This window comes from Sphaerodactylus townsendi, linkage group LG11 (genome assembly GCF_021028975.2).
Source record: "Sphaerodactylus townsendi isolate TG3544 linkage group LG11, MPM_Stown_v2.3, whole genome shotgun sequence".
In the NCBI taxonomy this organism is placed as follows: domain Eukaryota; kingdom Metazoa; phylum Chordata; class Lepidosauria; order Squamata; family Sphaerodactylidae; genus Sphaerodactylus; species Sphaerodactylus townsendi.
In genome coordinates, this window is record NC_059435.1 from 43,319,801 (window position 1) to 43,343,981 (window position 24,181).

General features: G+C 44.7%; 1 protein-coding gene across 3 annotated transcripts in view; it reads right to left on the reverse strand.

The window, feature by feature from the left end:
- ITGB8 (integrin subunit beta 8) overlaps nucleotides 1-22,330 on the reverse strand; it is a 59,236-nt gene extending 36,906 nt beyond the window's left edge. For all 3 annotated transcript variants that reach the window (XM_048510825.1, XM_048510824.1, XM_048510823.1), the window contains exon 1: nucleotides 21,539-22,330. In XM_048510825.1, the coding sequence (XP_048366782.1) occupies nucleotides 21,539-21,615 (77 nt within the window). In that variant the 5' untranslated portion in view covers nucleotides 21,616-22,330. The remainder of the gene's footprint in view (nucleotides 1-21,538) is intronic.
- Between the last annotated feature and the right edge of the window lie 1,851 nt (nucleotides 22,331-24,181).

The following is a 24,181-nucleotide window of genomic DNA, read 5'->3' on the forward strand; positions in this document are numbered from 1 at the left end:
AAATTCATTTCTTTAATGCTTCCCTCTCCGTACCATCTGGCATAAACAATTGCCAGTGAGGGATTTTGTTTCTCAGGTTAATATACTGCAATGATTTACCCACAAACAGCAGCTACCAACTGTGACTACTATCCTCAGGAATATTTACATCCCTTTTAAGCTCGATGCCCTGTTGCATGTTTGTATTTTTAAAAGGGCAGCATGCCATTTGCTATTTTCAACTCTTTGACAGAGAGCTTTGGAAGACTGCCCTTGAAATGCAATCTGTGGTTCTTTGTTCTGTTAGTTCCCAAGCACATCCAATGCGGCAAACAATGAAACATTTGCTGTCTCTTTATCCATAAAGCCGCAAAACTGGAATGCTGGAACGTGAAGGGCCAACTACTCCAGGTCCTGCAAGAGGCAGGATCCTCGTTATTGTGACTGGCCCCCACAGGAAAGCTATTTAACGGCAAAGAGCTAACACTGAAATTAGAGAAACTAGGCCAAAGTGCTGAATGTCTTTTTTGCTTCAGTTAAAAGGTAAACTGCACTTCATTAAGAGGGAACAGAGCAGGAAAGGTATGCAAGCCAAGTCAGAGTAAGAACTTTCTTAGGGCCCCTGTGATACAATGGTTAAAGATTCAGAATGGGAACAAGGAGACCCGAGTGCCAATTTGGGTTGCCAGCTCTGTGCTTGGAAACACCAGGAGATTTTAGGGATAGAGATTGGGGTAAGGAGGGATTTGGGGAAGAAAGAGACCCAAGAAGAGAATGATGCCGTGGAATTCATCCTCTAAAGCAGACATTTTATTCAGGAGAACTGGTCTTGAGCTGGCCATCCTAGTTCCAATGCACAAGCAGAATGCACATTCTGAGGTATAATCTTATGGTTGGTCACACCCTTTCAGTCTAACTTACCTCACAAGGTTGTTGTTAAGGAGGATAAAATGGATCACACAAATATTATGCTGCCCTGACTTCTTTGGAAGAAAGACAACAGAAACATGGCAGATACTTCCAAATATTTTTGGTAACAAAATATCCCCAAACAACCCTCTCTGACAGATGGCCACTCAGCCACTGTTTAAAAACCTCCAAAGAAGGAGACTCCACTACACTCCATGGCAGTGTATTCCACTGTCAAACAGCCCTGACTGTCAGGAAGTTCTTTCCAACGTATAAGTGAAATATTTTTTTTCCTGCACCTTGAATCCACTACTCCTTGTCCTGGTCTCTGGAGCAGCAAAAAAACAAGCTTGCGCCCTCTTCAACATGACATGCCTTCAAATATTTAAACATGGCTATCATGTCACCCCTTAACCTTCTCTTCTCCAGACTAAACATACCGAACTCCCTAGATTTCTCCTTGTAGGGTATGGAATCCAGACCTTTTCTCATTTTGGTCATCCTCCTCTGGACCCATTCCAGCTTGACAGTATCTTTCTTGAACTGTGGTGCCCAGAACTGGACACAGTATTCCAGGAGAGGTCTGACCAATGCAGAGTGGTATTATTACATCCCTTGATCTTGACACAATATGCCTATAGATGAAGTGCAGAATTTCATTGGCTTTCTTGGCGGTCACATCACACTGCAGACTTACGTTCAGTCTGTGGTCTACTAAAATTCCTAGATCCCTTTCAAATGTACTGTTGTAAAGCCAGGTGTCACCCATTTTATATCTGAGCATTTCATTTTTTTCTGCCTAATTGTAGTATCTTAGTAGTAAAATATGTAGTAATGAAAAGAAGCATGAATGGTTCCCTTTGCATGTGTGAAAGTCTGAGTGGCAGCAAGGAACTCATAGACTTGAAGGAACCCAGGCATTTGTGTGCAAAGATGTCATCTGTGGCTCTTCATGTAATCAAGTACTTGTCAATAAAAACGATCCTGACACGTGACAATATAGTAACATGCTTGACTATGTTAGAATAGCTACAATATTATCAGTGGGATCACACCAACAAGGACTGCTCCCGATAGAAAGCCTTCATATAAAATGGTATATAAATAACTCAATCCAAGTTATCAATTTAAAAAGAAACATATGAATAAGGTGGACTCTTTCATTTCTTGCAAAATGAGATTAAAAATCTGTTAGGTTAATAATTTGTTCCAATAGATTCTTATAGAAGTAACATTTACAGACATGCATTCATTCATAAAGTATTTCTTCTTTAGCTGCCAGTCTATTTTTTAAAAACATAAATTAGAACTAAGGCACTATTAAATTAGCTATTTTTTAAAGAAAAAACCCCGCACTAAAGCTAGAAATATTTTTATGAGCTGGCGCTGTGCAAAACAGACACTTCTTTTGCCATTTTACCAAAAGAATCCAGACAAAACTGCACAATTGCATTGCCAAAAATCAAGAGGCAAGTTTCTACTGGCTTTAGTCAAATAACTGATATATGCCAAATGGTATTTTGAAACAAGTCCAGCCATATTTGGCTCAATGAAAAATCACAATTGAGCAGGCGCATATACATAATAAAGGTTAAATGTAGCTCGTTAGATCATGCCCAATTGTGTAACACGCTGGAGGGTTGTAGTTCAGTTCCCTAATTAAAGTTTAATGGAACCGGGTATTGCAAGAACAAAAAGGCAACATGCCTGGGACAAGACCAAACAGAAGAGCCATGTAAGACTGCATGCCTCCCCTGCTCTTCAGGCCTAGGTCAACTCATGGTCTAGGCAAGCAGCAGAATGAGTTGGAAACGAAGTGGCAGAGTCAACTGCACCACTTCATACCCCAGGTAAAGGGTTACTTTCCCCAATGCTCTTCTTTATTAACAATTCCTTGAAACTGATAACTATCATAGCCTTCTGCAATTGTACTGTTAGCATACCAGAGATTCTTGGGCATTCTGGAAAACGCACCAGAACCAGTTGAATCTGGCCGTGAAAGCCATATTTTTTCCTGCCCATATGACACTGGAATCAGGTCTCATGCATCTGCTGTTCTCAGTTCTGTGTAACATCTGAACGTACTGTATGTATTTGCACAGAAATTATTTTCAGAATGGGATGCTATTGAAAATGGAAAGGAAGAGGGCATTCCTTCTTGCCTATGTTTGCTTTCATCTTCCCAAGACAACTTATTTGGAACTAGTGCACACATGTTATTTGGAACTATCTGAAACTTATGTGGAACTAGAGTGCACATGCTAAGAAGAATGGGCTTGGTATGGGAGAATTGCAACAAAATATATGCTAATAGCTATGCTCTGAGAATGTGCTCTTACTGTGAAATAATTCTGGCAGAGTCTGTTTAGATTAAAAATTATGTTTGAATGCCTGTCATTATTCATGTCCTGGAGATTCAGGCCAATCCCTAGGTGTGAATAGATGGGTGATGATTCTACTGTTTTGGCTTGGATTTGCTTCACAGAAGTCAAGCTTTCTTGTTCCTTTCCATCCCACCTTCAGAAGTTGGTTACGCTGCCACTGGTTGGTTCTCTCTTTGTAAAGGAAGTGGTCGATGTGGTGATGGCAGGGAAGACTCTTATGAATCACCACAGACCCCACCCCCACACCATTTTTAAAAGAAGCCTCTGTATTCAGAAAAGTGAAATGCACATAACTCCCACTTTCATTGTTCAACATCCATCCATCCATCCATCCATCCATCCATCCATCCATCCATCCATCCGTGGAGATGGATCAGAATGTGTATAAATTTGTGTATTTAATCAAGGAAGATTAATCCAAATGAACCAGAGATTGCAATGAATCAAAATGGAGCTTCTGTGTAGGAGACCAGCAGAAACCTGCATGTTTTAGCAAAAGGTCAAAAAGCCAGTTTCTCAGTGAATATGCAGGCCAGCAAGATAACATCTTGGCACAGAGGGCCTACGTGACAGAAGACAAGATGCAATTTTATTACCTTGTTTTCTTGGTTAGGTTTTTGGGTTAGAACTAGCTAAACCAATGTGATTAGTTAAATAAGAGTTCTTCTATATAGTTAAATGAACACAGAGAAATGAAAATGATTCATATTCACATGTATTTGTATTTCACTATAATTCTATTGTTGTTAGAATCATTGTATTAGAATCATGTTTTAACATTTCATGCTGGGGAACTGAAGAGAGGTTTTATGATCCAATGGAATGCTGCATAGCCTAGAGGCATGGCTTTCTCTGAGAGCCAACCAAGAATAACAGGTTTTTCTTGAAGACAGTGAGCTAGCTTTTATGGTAGTCCTTTGTATATGCATATGGGCAAGGATGGCCATAAGCTCACAGCGTGCAGTTTGAATTACAGAAAGCGTGTGACGTAGAATAAGGGGTTTGTCTTATTGTGACCAGAGACAGATCTGACCAATGAGATTCTTAAGGGGAATGGATCATAATACGTAGAGTAAGGGGATGGACTGTGTGACGTCTTTGCAGCTACAAAAACTCAGGTTTTCCTATACGGGGTGTGCCTCTCACTTGAGAGCACCAAGGCCCCTCCTTCGGGAGAGGTCATCTCCTGTAACATTCTAAACGTTGTATTGGGGCGTGCCTCTCCTTAGGGAGAAGGTCACCTTCTGTAACTTATCTGTATTCTGTAACGTTCTGAATTCTGGGTCTATCACTCGAGGGCACTGGGGAGTGTTCACATTCTGTAACTTGCTATATTCTGCTAAGTAAACTGTCTGTTTGTTTTTCTAAATTTCAGATGCCTTTTGCTTTTATTTCTAACTTAGTTTTTCTTAAAACTAACCCAGCTGTGTAGGACCAGAGAGGCGGCTCTGGCCCCACACATCCATCCATCCATCCATCCATCCATCCATCCATCCATCCATCCATCCATCCATCCATCCATCCATCCATCCATCCATCCATCCATCCATCCATCCATCCATCCATCCATCCATCCATCCATCCATCCATCCATCCATCCATCCATCCATCCATCCATCCAATCCCTTGAAGGGCTGGAGGTGGCTGACATAGTTAATGTATGTTTTAAGAAAATATGCAATGGTTACTAGCACAACAACCAAGTGAAAATAAGGTATGGTCAACCTTAACATTAAATGTGAGAAAAAAGGCACTTTGCAGACTTGCAAAATGTGCTTTCTGGGAATTACGCACTGACAGGAAAAACCAGGGCGGGTGGGGATCAGTCTTCATTTAGAAACATTTAGAAAATAAATGATCAATCACTGGTAGCAGTAAGCCTAAATAGTTTAGACAGAAAAAATACACAGAAAAAAGGCATGTTACAGAACATGCAAAATGCCAATGGCACAATCACATCTGGTGTGAAGGAGCTGCTATGCACAGAGGGATCTTCAGAAGGCCCAGTGTTGCTCTCTTTGAAGTTCAAAGCAAACCCTGGATTGCAGGCAGAAATAAGAAACCTTCTGGCCTCCTGTTTGGTTCAACATGTGGGCTTAAGAAACTTGCACAAGACAAACATGGACTAAAAACAGAGAAGTGTTTCATCCCTTTCCCCTAATTTGATTAGCTTTTCAATAACAGATTCTCCACTGGATAAACTTTTGACACACATGCAAACAAAACGGCTTGGTGAGCATGAACATTGCCCAGGAATATGCAAAATCTTAAGCCAGACAAGAACTTCTCAAAGAGGGGCAAATGCCTGCATTACTCAGTACCTGCCAAGGGTCCTTCTTTCCAGCGAGCCCTCCACAGACACTTGTGGAAAAGCATCCATGTCCCTCTCTTTCAGCCTTTTTGGAAGGATTAGCTCCCAACTCCAGTGAGTTCCTCCATGGCACCCCTTCCTCCTTGTTCAGACACTATCCAGATTAGAGTGACATTTACTTAGGACAGTTTCTACTGTTCAGTGATAGTGCTGATCACAAGATGAGGGATCTGGCCTACTCCAGATGAGGATGTAAACCCCATCTTTTATGCTGCCAAATTCATGTGCATTTCATCTGGGCATTTTTAATCAGCTTTAAGTGGTTTGCCAGATACATCCCATCCTTGAAACTCAGGAAAATAAGCAATTATTCATGTCCCAGTCACCTACAGGCTAGATTGCTACAATGTGTTATTAGTGGGACTGCCTTGGAAGACAGTCCACAAACCTTTCATCCATATGCAGCAAGCGTAATCCACCAGGCAAACTTACGGGTGCTCATTTTCCCATGACTTCACAAAAGACAAGCTTCTGACTGAATAATCTCAATATTCCTTAGCAAAGTTTGCAGATCACTGCAGCTTGTGGCTGCTTTTGCCTAGTCAGAGAACTAAATCATCTAATTTATTGAAGAAGAAGCAACAGTCCTGGAGTCATGGTCAGGTTATTAAATTTACCAAACACTATTGTAAAGAATGGAACGGCTAGCTGTTTGCTCCCTGTGTGAAGAGATATTCTGACATGACTGATTATTCTATTTCATTGGACTGTCGTTTGTTGACTTCTGTGCCCGCTGCCATTTTACACTGTTTCTGTTTTGTATATTGCTGCTGGTCCAGTGTAAACCCAGACTGGATCTGGCATTATGGTGCTGCTATTTTTAATTGCATTTCATTTCATAATGGATTCTATCTGTCTTCACTAATCATTGGAAACCACCTTGAAAGTTTTTAAAGGCGAGATCTCTGACATATAAAATTATTAAACACACCTGATAAAATGTCGTTCTATAGAGCATTCAAGCCTTAATAGCCCCACATATTCTCAATCCTGCTTAGCTTCTGAGCCCTAATGAGATCTGATTAGCCCAGGGATCTGCAATCTGCGGCTCTCCAGATGTTCATGAACTACAATTCCCATCAGCCATGCTGGCAGGGGATGATGGGAATTGTAGTTCATGAACATCTGGAGAGCCGCAGGTTGCAGACCCCTGGATTAGTTTGCGCTATCCAGGTCAGGGCATCAATTTTGCTGCCACTTCAATGGCTGCTTACAATTTACAATCAGTGATGCAGTTCAAAAGTTGAGGATTAGGGCAGCAAGACAACAGAACTTGATACAAACTCAATGAAATATTCCTAAATTTCATTTCAACCACATTGTTCCTCCTACATATGTCCAGTGCGATTTTTTAAATTAAAGAACTCAAGTAACCAGCTGGGAGAGGAAGAGAAAGGGACTTACTATCCTAAAATACATTTCTCCTCATTCTGGCTAGTTTCTTTTAAAAGGAAAAGCCTTGCAGCTTGATCCCTCTTTGGTTGATTCAGAAATAAATCCCATAGATAGCAATGAAACTGGCTTCTCAGCATAGATATTTAGGACTGCAGCTCTCATCCCTTCCGGCAGCTCATCCAAGGTGGCACAGGACGAAAAAGAAGAAAAAGAAAGAAAAGGAAGAAAATAAAGGTTTTCTTCCTGCTGAATTGTTGTTTCAGGAAAAGCAATAGCAAAGCAGCCTGAATACTGAACATTCTATACAAAGCAGCTTTTATTGCATGTAAGCCTGGAGAGCGGCCCACAAGGAAAAGAAAATTAATAAGCAGGTCTCTCTCTGTGTTAAAACTTACCAAAGTGAATTACATGTTTGATCCACAAACTCCTTGCAACCCCTTCTCTGCTGTTTCCCACTTAAAACAGTTTCTTCACAGGAGGTCCTTTTTTTGTTTATCTTAGAGAAGTAATGAAGCATTTGGCCTTAAGCGACTAGATGCTGTGAGAAGATGCCACGAGACTGGCAAAGTACATGGAGGCCGATTACGCACAAAACATCTGCTCTGCAATGGGGACAAATGTGCATTGCTGCAAGATTTCTTGTATGGATATATTTCCTCAAGTCCCGCTTTCACTTTCTATATTCCCTGTGGCAAATAAGACCACTTGTAGCATGAATTTAATTTTGCTTTGCAACCAGAGAGGGCAGAGTTGCCAATGCACACAGCTTAGCCCTGGATCTCTTCCCTCTGCCCACAGCCAGCCCGCCTAGTCTCACCCCTCACATTCTTTCACCCTGCTTTGTATGCTTTCCCCTCCATCTTTCTAAATACTTGTATCAAAACATCAAAAGAACACCACAAGTGGGGGATGGGGAATGGTTCTACCAAAACAGATTACTAGCATCACTTCATGCTGTAGTGCAGTCATTTTGTTTTTCTCTCTTCTCAACTGCCCTTAATGTCTTTGCAGTGTTCTGTTTTCTTAAGATTTTATAAACTATTTTTTAAAACAAAGGAAAAAGAAAACAAGTAGCCCCTTGGTAGATAATTGTTTTTTGCTATGGATAATGTTACGCATGACAGACCTAGAACAGGTTAAAGGTAAAGGAAGTGCAAACATTAGGTCACCACTGACACATGGGGTGACATCGCATTACAATGTGTTCTAGGCAGACTATGTTTATTTATTTATTTATTTATTGGGTTTATAAACCGCCCTCCCCCGAAGGGCTCAGGGCGGTGAACAAATTAGATAGAGCACAGCATTAAATTAGATACAATAAATATGAATTAAAACAGCTCTAATAAAATAAACCCTACCCCATTTAAAATGCAGCATCAATTAACTTGAGATGGCGCCTGTTATCAATTCCCACAAGACCCCAAAAGGGGAGGGGTGGCAGGGTCCCCATGATGTCATAAAAGGGGAGAGGAAAAGGAGGGCCCCTTATCAACGGCTGGTCTCCCCAAAGGCCTGGTGGAACAGCTCAGTCTTGCAGGCCCTGCGGAACTCAGCAAGATCCCGCAGGGCCCGGACAGCTGATGGAAGAGCGTTCCACCAGGCAGGGGCCAGAGCTGTAAAGGCTCTGGCCCGGGTGGAGGCCAGCCGTATCATCGAGGGGCTAGGGATCACCAGTAAATTGGCCTCTGCCGAGCGCAGAGACCTACTTGGGACATATGGGGTAAGACGGTCCCGCAGGTACGGAGGTCCCAGGCCACGCAAGGCCTTAAAGGTTAACACCAACACCTTGAAAATGATTCGGAATTCGATTGGTAACCAGTGCAGACGGCGAAGCACAGGGGTAATATGTTCGCTCATGGCACCCACTGTGAGCATTTGAGCCACTGCATTCTGGACCATCTTCAATCTCTGAATCAGGCGCAAGGGAAGGCCCGCGTAGAGCGAGTTGCAATAGTCTAGCCTGGAGGTGACCGTTGCATGGACCACAGTGGCTAGGTCAGCTTGGGAAAGGAAGGGGGCCAGCCGTCGGGCCTGACGTAGATGGTAAAACGCGACCCGGGTTATATGGGCCACCTGGGTCTCCATAGAAAGAGACGAATCCAGGTGGACCCCCAGGTCGCGAACAGAGGGGGCTGGTGCCAATATAGCCCCCTCCCACACCGGTGGCTGAAAATCCCCCACCTCCCCCCCGCCCCAGCCAGAGGATCTCCGTCTTCGCTGGATTCAGTTTCAGCCTGCTCTGTTTCAACCACCCAGCCACGGCCACCAAACAATGCTGGAGAGCCGCAGGGGCAGCGGCCGCTCCCCCCTCCATCGACAGAATGAGCTGAGTGTCATCAGCATATTGGTGACACGTCAGCCCAAAGCTCCGCACCAACTGAGCAAGGGGTCGCATATAGATGTTAAATAATAGCGGGGACAACAGCGCTCCCTGAGGCACCCCACAATGAAGTGAGCACCTCCGGGATGCTTGGTCCCCACACCACACTTGCTGGGTCCGGTCCCGGAGAAACGAGGCAATCCATTTAAGGACAGTGCCCCGCACCCCGGAAGCAGCCAGGCGGTGGGTCAAAAGGTCATGGTTGACCACATCAAACGCTGCGGTTAGATCTAACAAAACCAGCAGCGCCGATCCGCCTCGGTCTAGTTGTAAGCGGAGCTGATCTGTGACGGCGACGAGAACAGTCTCCGTCCCATGCCCAGCACGGAAACCGGACTGGAAGGGATCAAAAGCTGATGTGTCCTCCAGGAAACCCCGAAGCTGCTCCAACACCATTCTCTCAATTACCTTCCCCAGAAACGAAAGATTCAAAACGGGGCGGTAATTGGCCAGATCACCAGGATCTAACGATGGTCTTTTTAAGAGTGGGCGGACCACTGCCTCCTTCAACCCACCAGGAAAAACTCCTTGCTCAAGGGAGCTATTGATGATACTCAACAGGTGGGGTTGTAACTCCGCCTGGCACGCTTTAATAAGCCAGGAGGGGCACGGATCCAGAGGACAGGTAGTAGGTCTAACAGCAGCCAGGGCCCTGTCAACAGCGGCTTCCGAGAGCAGGGAGAACTGGGCCAAACAAGGGCCAGAAGACGGCATGGGAGCCTCCAGTTCGCTTATTGTCTCTAAGGTGGCAGGTAGATCTTGGCGGAGCGACATGACTTTGTCTGCAAAGAAGCTCATAAATGCCTCACAGCTAATAGCCAATTGACAATTTGTAGACCCCTCGGACAATGAGGTCAGAGACCGAATAATGCGAAACAATTGTGCCGGGCGGGAGCTAGCAGACGCGAGGGAGGAGGAGAAGAAAACCCTCTTCGCCTCCTTCGTCACCATCTCATAGGCCTTCATAAACGTCCTATAAGATGTTCGTGCCGCCTCGTCACGAGCTTTCCTCCACACTCGCTCTAGTCGTCTAAGTTCCCGCTTCATATGGCATAGCTCCTCAGTATACCAAGGAGCCAGCCGCGAGCGGGGGCGTAGAGGACGCCGGGGGGCAATCACCTCGATGGCATCAGAAATATGGGAATTCCAGTCCTCCACTAGCTCATCGAGAGTGCCGGTGGGTTCAGAGTCCCGCAGAGCATTCAGGAAACCAATAGGATCCATAAGTCTCCGCGGGCGGACAAAAATACGTCCGTTGCCTAGACAGGGTGTTGCGGCACGTCCATCCGGACCTTCATGGCATAATGGCCAGACCATGGCACTCTATCAATAGAGGATAGGACCATATTAACCCCCGACCCGAAGACCAAGTCCAATGTGTGTCCAGCCTCATGAGTGGGGCCAGAATTTACCAGGGAGAGGCCCAGTGCCGCCATGGATGACACCAGGTCCGCAGCCACTGTACAGGAGGCGGTGTCGACATGGACATTGAAGTCCCCCAAGACAATCAGCCTGGGGAACCGCAACGCCCAGTCTGCCACCACCTCCAGCAGCCGTGGCAGGCTATCTCCCGGTGCGCTAGGCGACCGGTACACTAGGAGAACAGCCAACCTCTCCTGGGCCAACCACTCCAGGCCGACACACTCTAGACCATCGATCTCCGGGACAGGGGCTGCCCTGAAAGGGATGGCATCACGGATGAACATTGCCACGCCACCACCCCGGCCCCGTGTTCGTGACTGGTGCAGGCACGCGAAACCTGGGGGCAAGACCTCGCCTAAAGCGACGGTCTCTCCTTCACACACCCAGGTCTCGGTGATGCAAGCCAGGTCCATCTGCAAGTCCCCGAGAAAGTCCCGGAGAACTGTGGTCTTATTATTTATGGACCTGGCATTGATCAGCACCAATGACGAAGCGGAGTCTCTCTGAACCCTACCACCTATGTTCCTCGGGATAGGTCAGAGGTCAGAAGGTGAGCGAGCACGTCTACCTCTCCCCCACCTTCTCTCATATGGCCACCGCCTACCATCATATCTACCCCGTCCCATTAATACCGGGATCCCCAGACCCTTAAGTGGGGCCCCCATTACCTACTATCCCTCCCCGCCTATTCCCCGGCGAAAACTCTCCACCGAAGTGGACTCGGATTCACCACTGTCTCCAGCAATACAATGTTTGTATTAACTAAACAATTTCAGCCAGCACCTATAATCTATCAATCTATCTAGTGGCAGCAGTGATATAACATAACATTTACCCACATTAATTTACTAACTAACTAATTAACCGGTCATGAAAGTTCTTCACAGTATCACAGCCGGTTACAATATATTCCCATTAGAATTTACGTAACATCTGCAGAGTTGAAATCAATAGCAGAGCTAAAGTCCAAGGTCTCAGCATGGGTGTGATGAAGTTTTAATGTCAGCCCCGCCCACGATCTTCGCACCCACTGGGGGTTTATGAGATGATTGGCCATTGCCATCTTCTGCTAGTGGGTGAAGACTTTTTTTATTTCCTTCAGTATTCTTTATTTCCTTCAGTATTCTTTCAATGAACATCCTTTCCATGAATATGAATCTTATTGAATGATTTTTATTGTTTTACGTATGTATATGCATATATATGTGTACATATGCTTAGACATTTTAAAATTAGTTATGCTTTAACTATTTGCTGCTTTGAAAACCCAGGACCATATGGAAAGATGGCATAAAAATGTTAACAGTGAAATTGGGATAAACCACCAAATGGAGTATCTGTTCAACATGTACGCCGACCCAACCCCCATTGTGGCCGTGCGGAAGCGGCCCTAGAAAGGCATTCATTCTGTATGGGCCAATATGGCCAGTTACAACTTTATTCATTCTAATGCATAACCTAGTCCCATAGGACAAGGCCATGTTTGTTTTCCATAGAATGCCACATTAATAGTTACCATTTATTTTGTGTGCATATTTCTCTAGAACTAGGATGCCACAGACTAAGTCAGAGGTCGGCAACATTCATTACACATGTAGAAAGCTAGATGATTTTACTTGGCACTTAGGACCAAATCACTGCCCAAGCAACCAAAACACTAACTCTTCTGTTGGGTCTAAATGTGAAGGAGAGGGCAATGGGCACAGGTTATACTGGTCACTGCCTCCCAGACCTGCACAGCTACCAGCTACCCTGAGATGCTGGCAGCAGTGCGGAAGCTAAGCATGCTCCAAGGATGTCTCTAAGTACAACCTTCATCTCTCACTGCCATTTTGTTTGGTGGCATGTCAACATCTTCACAGGTAGAAGCTGCTTTTTTTCAGCACTTGACTTATTTCTAGGCTATGTCCTTCTACAGAAAAATTACCAATCAAAATTATTGAGATTTTTTAAAAAAATGTTTTTGTCAATTAGTTTACATATCACAAATAGCTAGCGGCTGAATTTCAGTCTGTAAACCATATCATGAACAATGCCAAACAGTTGTGCCTATTTCCATACTCATTATGAAATGTACTTTATTTGATAACTTCATCATAAAGTTTTAAAATAAGCAGAATTGCATTGGGAAATGCTTTTGGCAAACTTCACTATGCAGCACTCTCATCCAACTATCAGGTATTTGTTTCAATTGGCTTAGCTAAACAGTAATTATTCCTTGGTTAAAGTCACAGAACAAGAACTCCTTTGTCACTGGGCAGCAAAGCTGGAGGACGCTTGTTCCGGGACTCAATGCCCCAAAATGCTGCTCCACTGTTAGGTTCTGCTTGCCATTTTATCCCAGATTAAGGCTTATATACTCTACCTTCACTTAAATATATTAGTTGACAAGGAAAAATTAAATTATTAGCTATGATCAGATATACAAGTTGTTTACTTTTCTCTCACAACTTTTCATGAATGTTATGGAAACTATGGCTTGGCTAAAGAGCAAACTGCAAATCTGGGATGCTTGCTGTATGTAGAAAAGCAGAAAAAGCAATCCATGAATGTTATGGACAACGAGTTTCCATCTACTCTAACAAAACGGCTTACTACCAGATGAAATACCACCAAAAAGGAAAACAGAACTCATTTTGGAAAATTTTTTGTTCTTTATTAACAACTATTTTCCAACAGATAAATAATAACAAAAGAGGAATACAAACGAAGCTGCAAAGATAAGGGATAAAGTACAAATGTAAAGTTTCAGCTCTTATCATATAGGTAATAATAACACAGGAGTTCCATAGTGCAGAGTGATAAGCTGCAGTTCTGCGGTCAAAGCTCTGCTCACAACCTGAGTTTGGTTCCAATGGAAGTCAGATTCAAGTAGCCAGATCAAGGTTGATCCATCCACCCCTCCATGGCTAATAAAATAAGTGCCCCGTAAACATAGTCTGCGTAGTAAACATCATGATGTGACGCTACCCTACTAATAATTCTATTCTCTTTGTCAGATAGTAGCTTTGTCAGATCAGGCTTCCCTCAGTTCTGGCCAAGTTTATCGATTTTCCCTTCCCTTGGGTTGGGTTTTACAAAAGCCTCCTTCAGTTCTACTCTTAAAGAAAAGACTGAGAGGAAGGTACGTTCTGCAGCCAGCCAGCCATTCAAGCTTCACTTCAGAGGCCAGGCTAAGCACCAGGTATGTGGCGGTGTTAGTGTTTATGCTCAGGCAAGAGTATGGAGAGTGAGACCAAAAGAGAAGTGGTTTCAGGAGGTGAGTTGACATAAGATTGCTATAATTTATGTAGAACTGAGAAATGAAATCAAAACCAGTGTTTAAAATTTAAATTGGGGTCAGTGCAGAACCAATCTGTTCAACTCGCAATTTGTGAATATTTACCTTCTAACAAACCATTCATGTCATATTTTGTAACCTGTCCTTTAAACTAACTTTAACTAAAAAGTGGCCTAAGCTAAACCTTATTGGATAACGAAAATGCTCTACTTAGATGTATGGTAGCTGCTATTTCACCTACATTTCCATCATGAGTTGCCCATTCTCTGTTCGGTGCTGAAAACCAACCAGCCTATAACTCACAGAAGCATCACCCTTCTCAGATGTTCATTTTGCCTTATGAGGACCATCTCCCCATCAAACCTTCCAAGTCCATACCTCATTCAGCTGCACCCAGGAAAGCTGCAATTTTGTAATCTTCAGAGATTAATACTGGGTAGGAGTTATGGGAAGGTAGAACTATCAAGAAACCATATACAAGTGACAAATGCACCATCAGCCTAATTGAGCTACTGAACCACACTATCCTGTCTCTTGCTATCAAAGCAACCACCCTTAAAACAGAAAACCATCCTACTGGAGTGGTTCTCATTCTGTATCTCAAAGAGAGCCACATTCATATTACCTTCAACCCAAAGAGCCACATGACTGCTGTATGCCCTGGAGGCCACTCCACCAAACAAACACATAACGTAACTATTAAATAATAATGAAGCTTTTTCCATTGCTAGGCTACCTCTGAGCTCGTACAGTTGCAGAACCCTAGCCAGCCCTTATAGATCTAGAACTAGGGGAAGGGCTTCTCTTTCTGCCCTCCCACTCTCTCCTCAGCTTAATGAACAGTTGGATGGATGAGACTGTGAAATTACCAAAGTGTTCAGAATAAAACCAGTGGTTCTGCAGACAGGGGAGTAAAATCACTACCACCTCAGATTTCTCTTTTCCTTGATGTCCACCATGTGACAAGCTTGCTTCCTTCCTAGCAGTTGTCTGTATGCGAAGATAAAGAGTACAGAGGCTGAGGACAAAGGTGGGGGGCTGTTTTACTTCTGTCACAGACTTGAGGCCTGCAGCTCAGGAAGGTTGCAGATTACTTGTCTTCCAGTGGTAATTGTTTCACCTGCCAACTATGAGCTCACTAGGCAAAGGCCTCACCTTTGAGTAATCTGCTTTGAATCTCAGCAAGAAAGGTGCTATAAATGAACTGAATAATAATAAAAAGTCCTTACAGTACTTTCCATCCCAGTACAAGATCCCACTACAGCATCTTCCATTGAACTCATTTTCAGCACTCTGCCCAGGGCTTACTAGGCAATGAGTGTCTGGGTTGTTTGTAACACAGAAAAAAACATTGAAAATACATCCCAAAGAAGAATTTGTAACATGACTTATCAACCCTTCTAATCCTAAAAACGTAAGAACAGCCAAGCTAGAGCAAACCAAAGGCCCTCAAGTCCAGCATTCTGTCTATCATCCAAATCCTCGAATACACATTTTTTTGTTCAAAGATGATCCACTTAACTTCTTTTTGTTTTGTTTTTAAGGATATACTTCAAACACTTTAATGAAGAACTCACACTGGATTCAGACCTCATGTCTGCAACCAAGATAGACAACAGATGCTGCATAAAGGTGTGAAACGCTGCACAGGTTTGTGGGCAAGGGTGGTTGTGGCTCGATTCTGGTCTTCAAGCCTATCTGACAAGATTTTACCGTATTTGTAAAATGGAAAGCTGTATTTTTGTCTGAAGCCTAACTGTTCTGTTATTAAGTGGATACATTAAAGCTGTTATTGGTTAGTTCAAAAGTACAGAACACTGTGTCCAGGTTCCCAAGTAGTCCTTGCTGTGTATTTGGAGGGAAGGCCCATGACTCACTGGTAGAAAGTTCTGGATTGTACACAGAAGTCCCAAGTTCATTTCTCAGGATCTCCAATGAAGAAGATCGGGTAGTAAATATAAAGGGAATAGATGGCACCAAGATTGCAGAGAATCAAGACAGGGACTCATGACAATTATCAGACTTTGAACTACGCTGAATATATTTTCCAAGTATGCCCTTAGTCTGGTGGAACACCTGAAGGGTGAAACTTGCACAGGGAATAGAAAAGAGTTTCTATTTGGATAATCACTAGAAATGCAAAAACTCATACACACACTATTGCCACTTCCACGCAACATCCAAAATAGCTCTAGAAGAAAGAAAGCAGTGTATTTGGGTTTTGCAAGCTCTGTGGCAAATTTAAAACTGGTAATGTGAGCTCCTACCACTACACTTTTTTTTTAGTTTGATGCAATGAGTTGGCACAAGCATGTGCCAGAAAACAAACTGTAGATTTCCGAGCTCAGCCTTAGCCATTGCCCCAAAGTGAGAAAAAAATCCCTAACCAGTAGACTGAAGTGGAGCAACGAATATCTTCAGCTCCACTATCTCTGAGTAGGCTTTTTTCCCTCCCTAGGGCAAGTTAAGAACAAAATCTTTTGCACATGACAGGTATGAAGGGGAAAAGGAGATCAGTGCCTGGTTTTTATGGCGCAGTGACTCATTTAATAAGGCTGTAAGACACAATAGAATAAAGTTTCCAAAAGGGATCTTGCACAGCTATGTGGGCCAGAGACTTAAATCTGAGATTTTAGAGTTGAGAAAGTATCAGCAAGCACTGGACACAGATGCAAAGGCTGAGGACAGAAACCAATAATGCCTCACTAATGTTACTCATTGCTCTGAAATACTGCCTCTTGAATGTGTTTCAAATGTACCACTGAAAGAGGTTTGAAATTGATTTGCTCCACATTCAGATGTAAGAACAAAATGAAAAGCAAAGCAGTGAAGTTAAACAAGACAGAAGAGTAATTTACAGTGCTGGGTAAACCTTGTGAACTTGACAGCAAGACAATTTATAGAGTCTAATTTGACCAAGTTAATTAACTCCAGGCTAACTTTGGCATGCAAACTCAATGCGTAGGACTATGTTTTATCCCATGGGCATCTAAGATTAATTAAGTCCCCTTTTAGGTCAATAAGCACAAAGATAAGCAACTGAAACCAACTCTTCTAACCTCAAGTTATAAGAGCTATAAATTTTAATTCTGCAAGGGCTGAATTAGCTTGAGTACCATGTGCAGCCACTGTTATCTTTAAAAGAACCATATGCCAAACAGTATGGTGTTTTGTGTAGTGGTTAAGAGCAGGTGGACTCTAATCTGATGAACCAGGTTTGTTTCCCCACTCCTCCACATGAAGCCTGCTGGGTGACTTTGGACTAGTCACAGTTCTCTCAGAACTTTCTCATCCCCACCTACTGCACAAGGCATCTGTTGTAGGGAGAGGAAGGGAAGGCCACTGTATGCTGCTTTGAGACTTCTTTTAGCAGAGAAAAGTGGAGTATAAAATCTTGCACATCCTTCTATAATTTCCTATTATATCTGCTTATCTTCTCTCTCCACCTGCCCCCTCCTCCCCGCCAAATCACAGCTGACTTATGGTAATCCTGTGGAATTTTCAAGGCAAGAGACATTGAGAAGTGGTTTGCCATTGCCTGCCTCTGTGTCATGACTCTATATTTCTTTGAGGTCTCCCATCCAAATAGTTGCCAAGGTTGACTCTGCTTAGCTTCTGAAATCTGATGGGATCAGGCTTGCCTGTGTTATCCAGATCAGGGCCTGCTTATCTTGCACTAGATCTTATACAACTTTGCCCATCTAACAACAATCAGGAGTGGTCCTCACCCACTGTGAATAAACCAATTACTCTTTTTTTAATTTGGATCTCTCAGTATTACCACCTCAGCCACCTCAGAGGCTAGAGCAAGGGGAAAAAGCGCCTGAAAGTGCATCTCCAGTGCTATCTCCTCTTGTTCTCCCGCAACAATACTCTGCTAAGCACTAACCCCCCCGATTGCCCTTTTGCTCACAATTCCCCCATAAGTGGGTACACACCCAGTGCATCTCGCCCCTCCCCCATGGGGCTACGCCTCTGCCAGACACTCTTTGTGAAATCTCCCACACACCCATGTTGTAAATATAAAAGCATCAACCTGATGGATACACACTCCAATGAATCTGATGAGATGAGCTTTGACTCATAAAAGCTTGTGCTGGATTAAACCTTTAGACTTCACTGAGCTTCTCTTTTCTTTTCAAAAAGCCAACATATTTACTCTTATTCTAATAACTGTGTGCCATCAAGTCCCAACCAACTCATGGTGATCCCAAAACCATGGGGTTTCCAAGGCAAGAGATGAGTAGAGGTGGTCCGCCATTACCTTCTTCTGCTTAGCAACCCCAATTTTGGTTGGTGGTCTCCTACTAAAGTTCTGACTGTGGCTGATTAGAGCTTCCAAGCTCTAATGTGACTGGGCTGTTCAAGTTGCTGCTTTCATACTATTAATAGAGTAACAGTCAGTGACAGGAAAAGACCAAAAAATCTCTAAATCTGAACTCCTCCTGACCTCTGAAAAGTATTGCTCCCTACTGTATTGATTACAGAAGCTATGCACAGAAGCTTCAGGTGTGTGCCCTAAATGTCAGATAAGGTGTGTATGTGGGCACTGTAGTTAGATTTGGAAAATCTGAGTTCAGTCCCCACTCACATGGGACATTCACCTCTCTTGGCCTAACCTATAGAATTCAATGCAGTGAATGTCCCATCTGAGCACTAAGGTAAATACTGGTCCCCTTATGTTTAAACCTAGCAGCTTATTCACTGAATCACATTGGAATGTTATATAAAATCTGCAACACTGTGGGTATTATTTAGAATTATCACAGCTCTAGCAAAGAGAATTACTGACAAATATAATCTAGTTCATGCAGGTGATCCATACAAATGTTTACAGCCTCACTGCCTTTCATCAGGACAACTACAAAAGGTAACTTACAAAGTATTGTTCAGATTGTAAATATACCCCAAAAGGTGGTAGTGGCAATAAAAGGGGTGTAGGAAGTTGTTCGTAGTTAGGCTATGCAATGTTTGAAAGAATTAAAGTATTGTCAAAGGAGTGGAAATCACCAGACCACGATCACACAGACTGGAAAACCCACGACAGCCAATTAAAGAATTCTCATTTGTACAAAGCCTCTTTTCTCCAGTTAAAAAGTAGCTCGCAGTTCTGATCTGCCAAATTACAAATCCCATACACCACAAAAGATTTCATATCCTTCTATGAAAAAAAACACACCCATCTGTTTTCTGTTTCTGGAACGATGAGTGCAATCCTAATGTGATTTGCACCTTGCTAAATCCACTGGAGTCAATGGGCTAACAAGGGTGGGAATCTGTTTAGGGCAGTACTGTTCCCAAAGCAGCAATCACTGCTCCTGTTAGAGTTAGACCGACCCCACCCCTACTATTATTTCAGGGAACTAGAGGGAGAAATGAAACAATTAACTCTCGTGGATTTGGCTCAACAACAGGCAAAATACATCTAATGGAAAAATCTAACACTCTTGTCCTGTTTATGTGCTGCTTCTCTGCTTTCACTCCATCCAGCATGACAATAACTGCTCACTGTCCACTGAAAAGCTACTCTAGTCAGAGAACAGAAACAACGTCCACTTTACTCCCTTTTTCCTTTTTGGTTTTTCATAAGCATCTTGATGCTTAAACTTACAAACAATTGAGGAAACAAGTTTGATCAAACACACTTGGGAGGATGCAACAAGCATCCAGCAGGCAAGCAGAAGATTTGGGCCCATTGTGCATAGAACGCCTACCTCACGATTCTTCTCTGTGCAGCGCAGTCTCCTTGCGTTTCTCTGTTTACATACTGTCCAGAAACAGTGTTCACACATACAAGGAGGCACTCCCTCCTTGGTGTGCAGTTTTTCTACAGATAACTCTCCCAGCCTGGTTCTCTTAACTCTGACCATCAACTTATTCTTAAAGTACAGATCTCATTAGACCCAGTAATCAAGATTGCTGGCTTAGTCTTTAAACTGCACTGTTATCGATAGTCCTGTTTTCAAAATAACCCCCCCCCCCCCCCCGCAATGAAAGAGCAAAGCAATTCCCTGGACTACACATTGCTAAAGTGACCATGCCTTAGATCCAATATTCTCCCCCCGCCCTGGCCCAACTCCCTGCTGCTGCCACAGGAGCACAGAGAGGCTTGTTATATGGGTACTGTCAATATCTCAATATATTGATAGAAAGCAGGGGTCGGTGTGTTCTGGCTAAGCCCGTGTGAGTGAGCTTCTTTTCTTTCACTTGAAGAAGCTGGCAATATGAAGGGGGAAAGTAAAGAGGAAGGTGTGGATGGCAATGGGAGGGAGTGGGAAGGCTGGCTGTGGGCAGAGGGAACATGCCTGGGGCAAAGTTTTGCTCACTGGCAAATTTGTCCACTCTGCAGGCAAAGCAAAATTACAGTTGGGCTAGAAGTGGTTTCACTTGCTGCGAAGAGAATGAGAAGTGAAAGCAGGGCTTGAAGAAATATGTCTGTACACGAAATCTTGCTTCAACAGATATTTGCCCCCACCCTGCAGCAAACCGTTGTGCATAATCAGCCTCGAAAACTGGACTAAGAGCTGCTTATGAGTTGTCACAATGAAAGCAATTAGGAGCAAAGGGTCATGCATGACTGCATGATCCCAGCCCCATATTTAGAATTTCCCTACCCTATTTTTTCCCTACCCAACACATGTGCATGCCTCCTTAAGCATTCCCTATCATACTGGTGTAGATTAACCCAAGCTTTTCCCATGTTAATATCTTTTAATAATGTTATTTCTGTTTTGTAATCCACCTTAGCCAGGTTCCTGGAGAGGTGATATAAATTAATTAATAAATGATAAATTTTTGAATGTAGAAAGTAGAAAAGAATATTCTAGGTAGGTAGCTCAAAGACAAGACAATTTATGCCACAATAAATGCCACAATTTATGCCACAATTAAAGTGCCGCACACACCCCATCCTTGGCAGGTAGAAACATTCTCTTTAAAGAGAAGAAGAATACATAGTCCAGAATTTAAACACCATTTATGTCACAAACTCATGAAGCTTCTTCGAACTGGCATCAGGTTAATCTAGCAAGGTCTGCATTACCTGCTTTCTAACTGACCATGTCTCAGGTAGAGAGAGCCTTTCACACCCCCTTCCTCCCAAGCCTTTTAAGAGGAGCATCTGCCTAGAAAGCAGATGCTGTACTCATTGAGTCACGGCCACACCACTTTTGAACCATAACTGTTGGCGATTTAAATCCAGGCTGCCAACTTTAGTAACCATCAATTCCAAGCCCCGGTGAATCCAGCGGCTCTTATTCCTAAGCGGTCCTGCCAACTGCCCGATCCCACGCACACTTCTCGGGCAGAGGTCCACGCGCCCTATTCAGGTGAGTGTGCGAAGTTTCACAGCGCTTCCCCGCAACTTTTTTAAAGCAAAGCACAGGGAAAAAAACCCCACTCCCTCAAAAACTTACTGCGTTGGCACAACCCCGGCACGGCGGCTGCGAGCAGCCGAGCTGCCCCCAACACCAGACCTGGACCTCGTTGGCATTTTTGCACGGAGACGAGTCCGACGGCCAGGCCAGCCAAGAGCGGGATCCACATCCTGCGAGGCTGGCGGCACCTCCCGCTCTCCGGCTCACCCGCGCGCGGCGAGGGCAGCCCGGCTCTCAGAGGAGAGCTCTCCACCCCCTGCAGGGGGAGAGCTCAGCCGAGCGGCGGCACCAGGGGGAGGAGCGGCGGCCGCGGCCAGGCGAGCGCAGGTAGGAGGCAGAGCAGCAGCGCCGCCGCATGGCAGGGCGAGCGTGGCAACCTCCACCGCCCAGAGCAGGGGGCGCCCCGGCCCTCCTTAGCCCGCCGGACGCTCCATCGGGCAAGGCTCCTGCGCGGCTTTCCCAGGGAGTCGCCGCCGCTCCTCACAAAAGGCTTTTGTCTCCTTCCCTTCACCCGGCTCTCCCTGGCAGCCACAGTCCAGACGGGGGAGAAGGAGCGCCGCGCAGCAAAGGGGAGTCTCTCGGGGTCGCGCGAGCTCCCCACCGGCCGGAGTCTCCGCACAGAGCCCTCCTCCTCTGCGCCCTTCTGCCTGCTGGGCTCAGTCCCCGCCGGGGATGCTAACAAAGCGGCTGGGCAGGTTGCAAGGAGCGCGCGCCGCGGGGGTGCTGCTGTGCTCCGTGGGACGCGGGGGCGGGCCGCGGAGTCTCCGCCCAGCGCCTGGCTTTGTTTGGTCGGGCTGGAGCTGGCCAGCTCGGACTGTTTGGCTCTATTGTTCCCGGCGGGAATGCGGCTCCGGAGCCGGGGGAGGGCGGCTCGCTCGCGGCCCTCCGGCTCCTCCCCGCCCCGCGCCGTCACTTGACAGTCGGCCCACGCGCTCAGCTCTTGGAAAACCTTCGCGATTCCCCCCTCCCCCACCCCGCGCCGCGTAATGTCTCGTGCCATCGTCCCCGTCCTAAAAGGCCAAACAAGCGCTCCCAGGAGGGGAATGAAAGGGAACGGAGCCCCTTTCGGATTGGGTAGCTGTGTGATCCCTGTTTTAATGTCATTTTTTTTCCAAAGGGGAATTTGCCCGTAGAGCATTGTCCCAAATGCCCCAGCGTGACAGGCAGAAATTCGGCAGGGGAGGCAGTCCCTTGGCGTGAACGCAAAGTGCACTTATTGAATCTGGTGCTGCTGCTGCTTCTTAAGCAAGAGACAATGCAAGGGACAGGTATAGCACACAGGGAGGCGGGAGTGCTGATTCATGGAAGTGGTGGTTCCCTTCTAAAAAGATTGGTGCTGAAACTCAGCCCTATCTGGAAACTCCTTCTATAATTCCAAGGGTATTGAAGCAGGTATGGATGCAAAACAGTTGAAGATGGTGTCTGTCTTCTGCACCTAATAAGAGGCAATTCCTATTATTACGCTGTAGTGCCAAGGCTGAGCCTGAACAACTTTGGGAGCTCAGCCTGGGGTACCAATGTGCCTTGTTAAACTCAGGCCCGATTGCTCTCCTGCCTGCATTCTGTCCTCAGCTGGCCAGTTTCCAACTCCCAAATGCCACACTGAACGGAGACTGCTGTACTAAACATAATTCCCGTAAGAAACAAATGCTCAGCAATGAGCCATTCTGAAGTGTGAAGTCAACGTGAGCCAATGCCTTTTTTGGAATCAAGAAGCAGGAAAATTGCACTCTTTTGGGAATCTGTTATTTGAAAATGATTCTTTCATGTTGCTTCCGGGAACGGTCAGTACTGAATAATCTTACCTGAGTCAGAAAGCCTTAATTGCTTTTATATTTTATGAGTTCTGTACTGAATTTGCCCTAAAACAATGTAGAACAGTTTATGCTAGGAGCAGAATTATTTATGCTAATGTGTTGCAATTACAAAACTTTTCTCCTTATCAGCAGGGTTTGTGGCTTTGCTCAGTTTCATTCTACCAGTATGGTGCAGTGGTTAAGAGTGGTGCACTCTAATCTGAAGAACCGGGTTTGATTCACACCTCCTCCTCCACATGAGTGGCAGACTCTTATCTGGTAAACTAGATTTGTTTCCTAGGTGTTACACGTGAAGCCTGCTGGATGACCTTGGGCTAGTCCCAGATCTCTCTGGGCTCTCTCAGCCCCACCTACCTTACAAGGTGTTTATTATAGGGAGAGGAAGGGAAAATAATTTGTAAACTGCTTTGAGACTTTCAAACTATTGGACTGAGGAGAAACAGCCCCCCCACAGGAAAAATATTTCTACCATACCTCAAGGGAATCACAGATCAAATAGGGAAACTGATGAAAAAATATAACCTACAAACAATCTTCAAACATACCAGAATAATATAGCAGATGCTACGCTCAGCAAAGGACAAGAGAGACCCCCCTCACTTCTGCAGGAGTCTATTGCATACCCTGCAGCTGTAAAAAGAACTACATTGGAACTACAAAACGCAACATTCAGGCTCATATTAAGGAGCACGAAAGATACTCTCAGCTTAACCATCCTGAAAAATCTGATCCATCAGGCTCATTCTTATGAGAAGAGGTCATCCACGGTTAGTAGCCATGGTGAATAAGGGAACCTCCATATGCAGAGGCAGAAAACATCAGTGAAAAGCCATGGCCTCTGTGCTCCGCTTGTCCTTCAGACCAA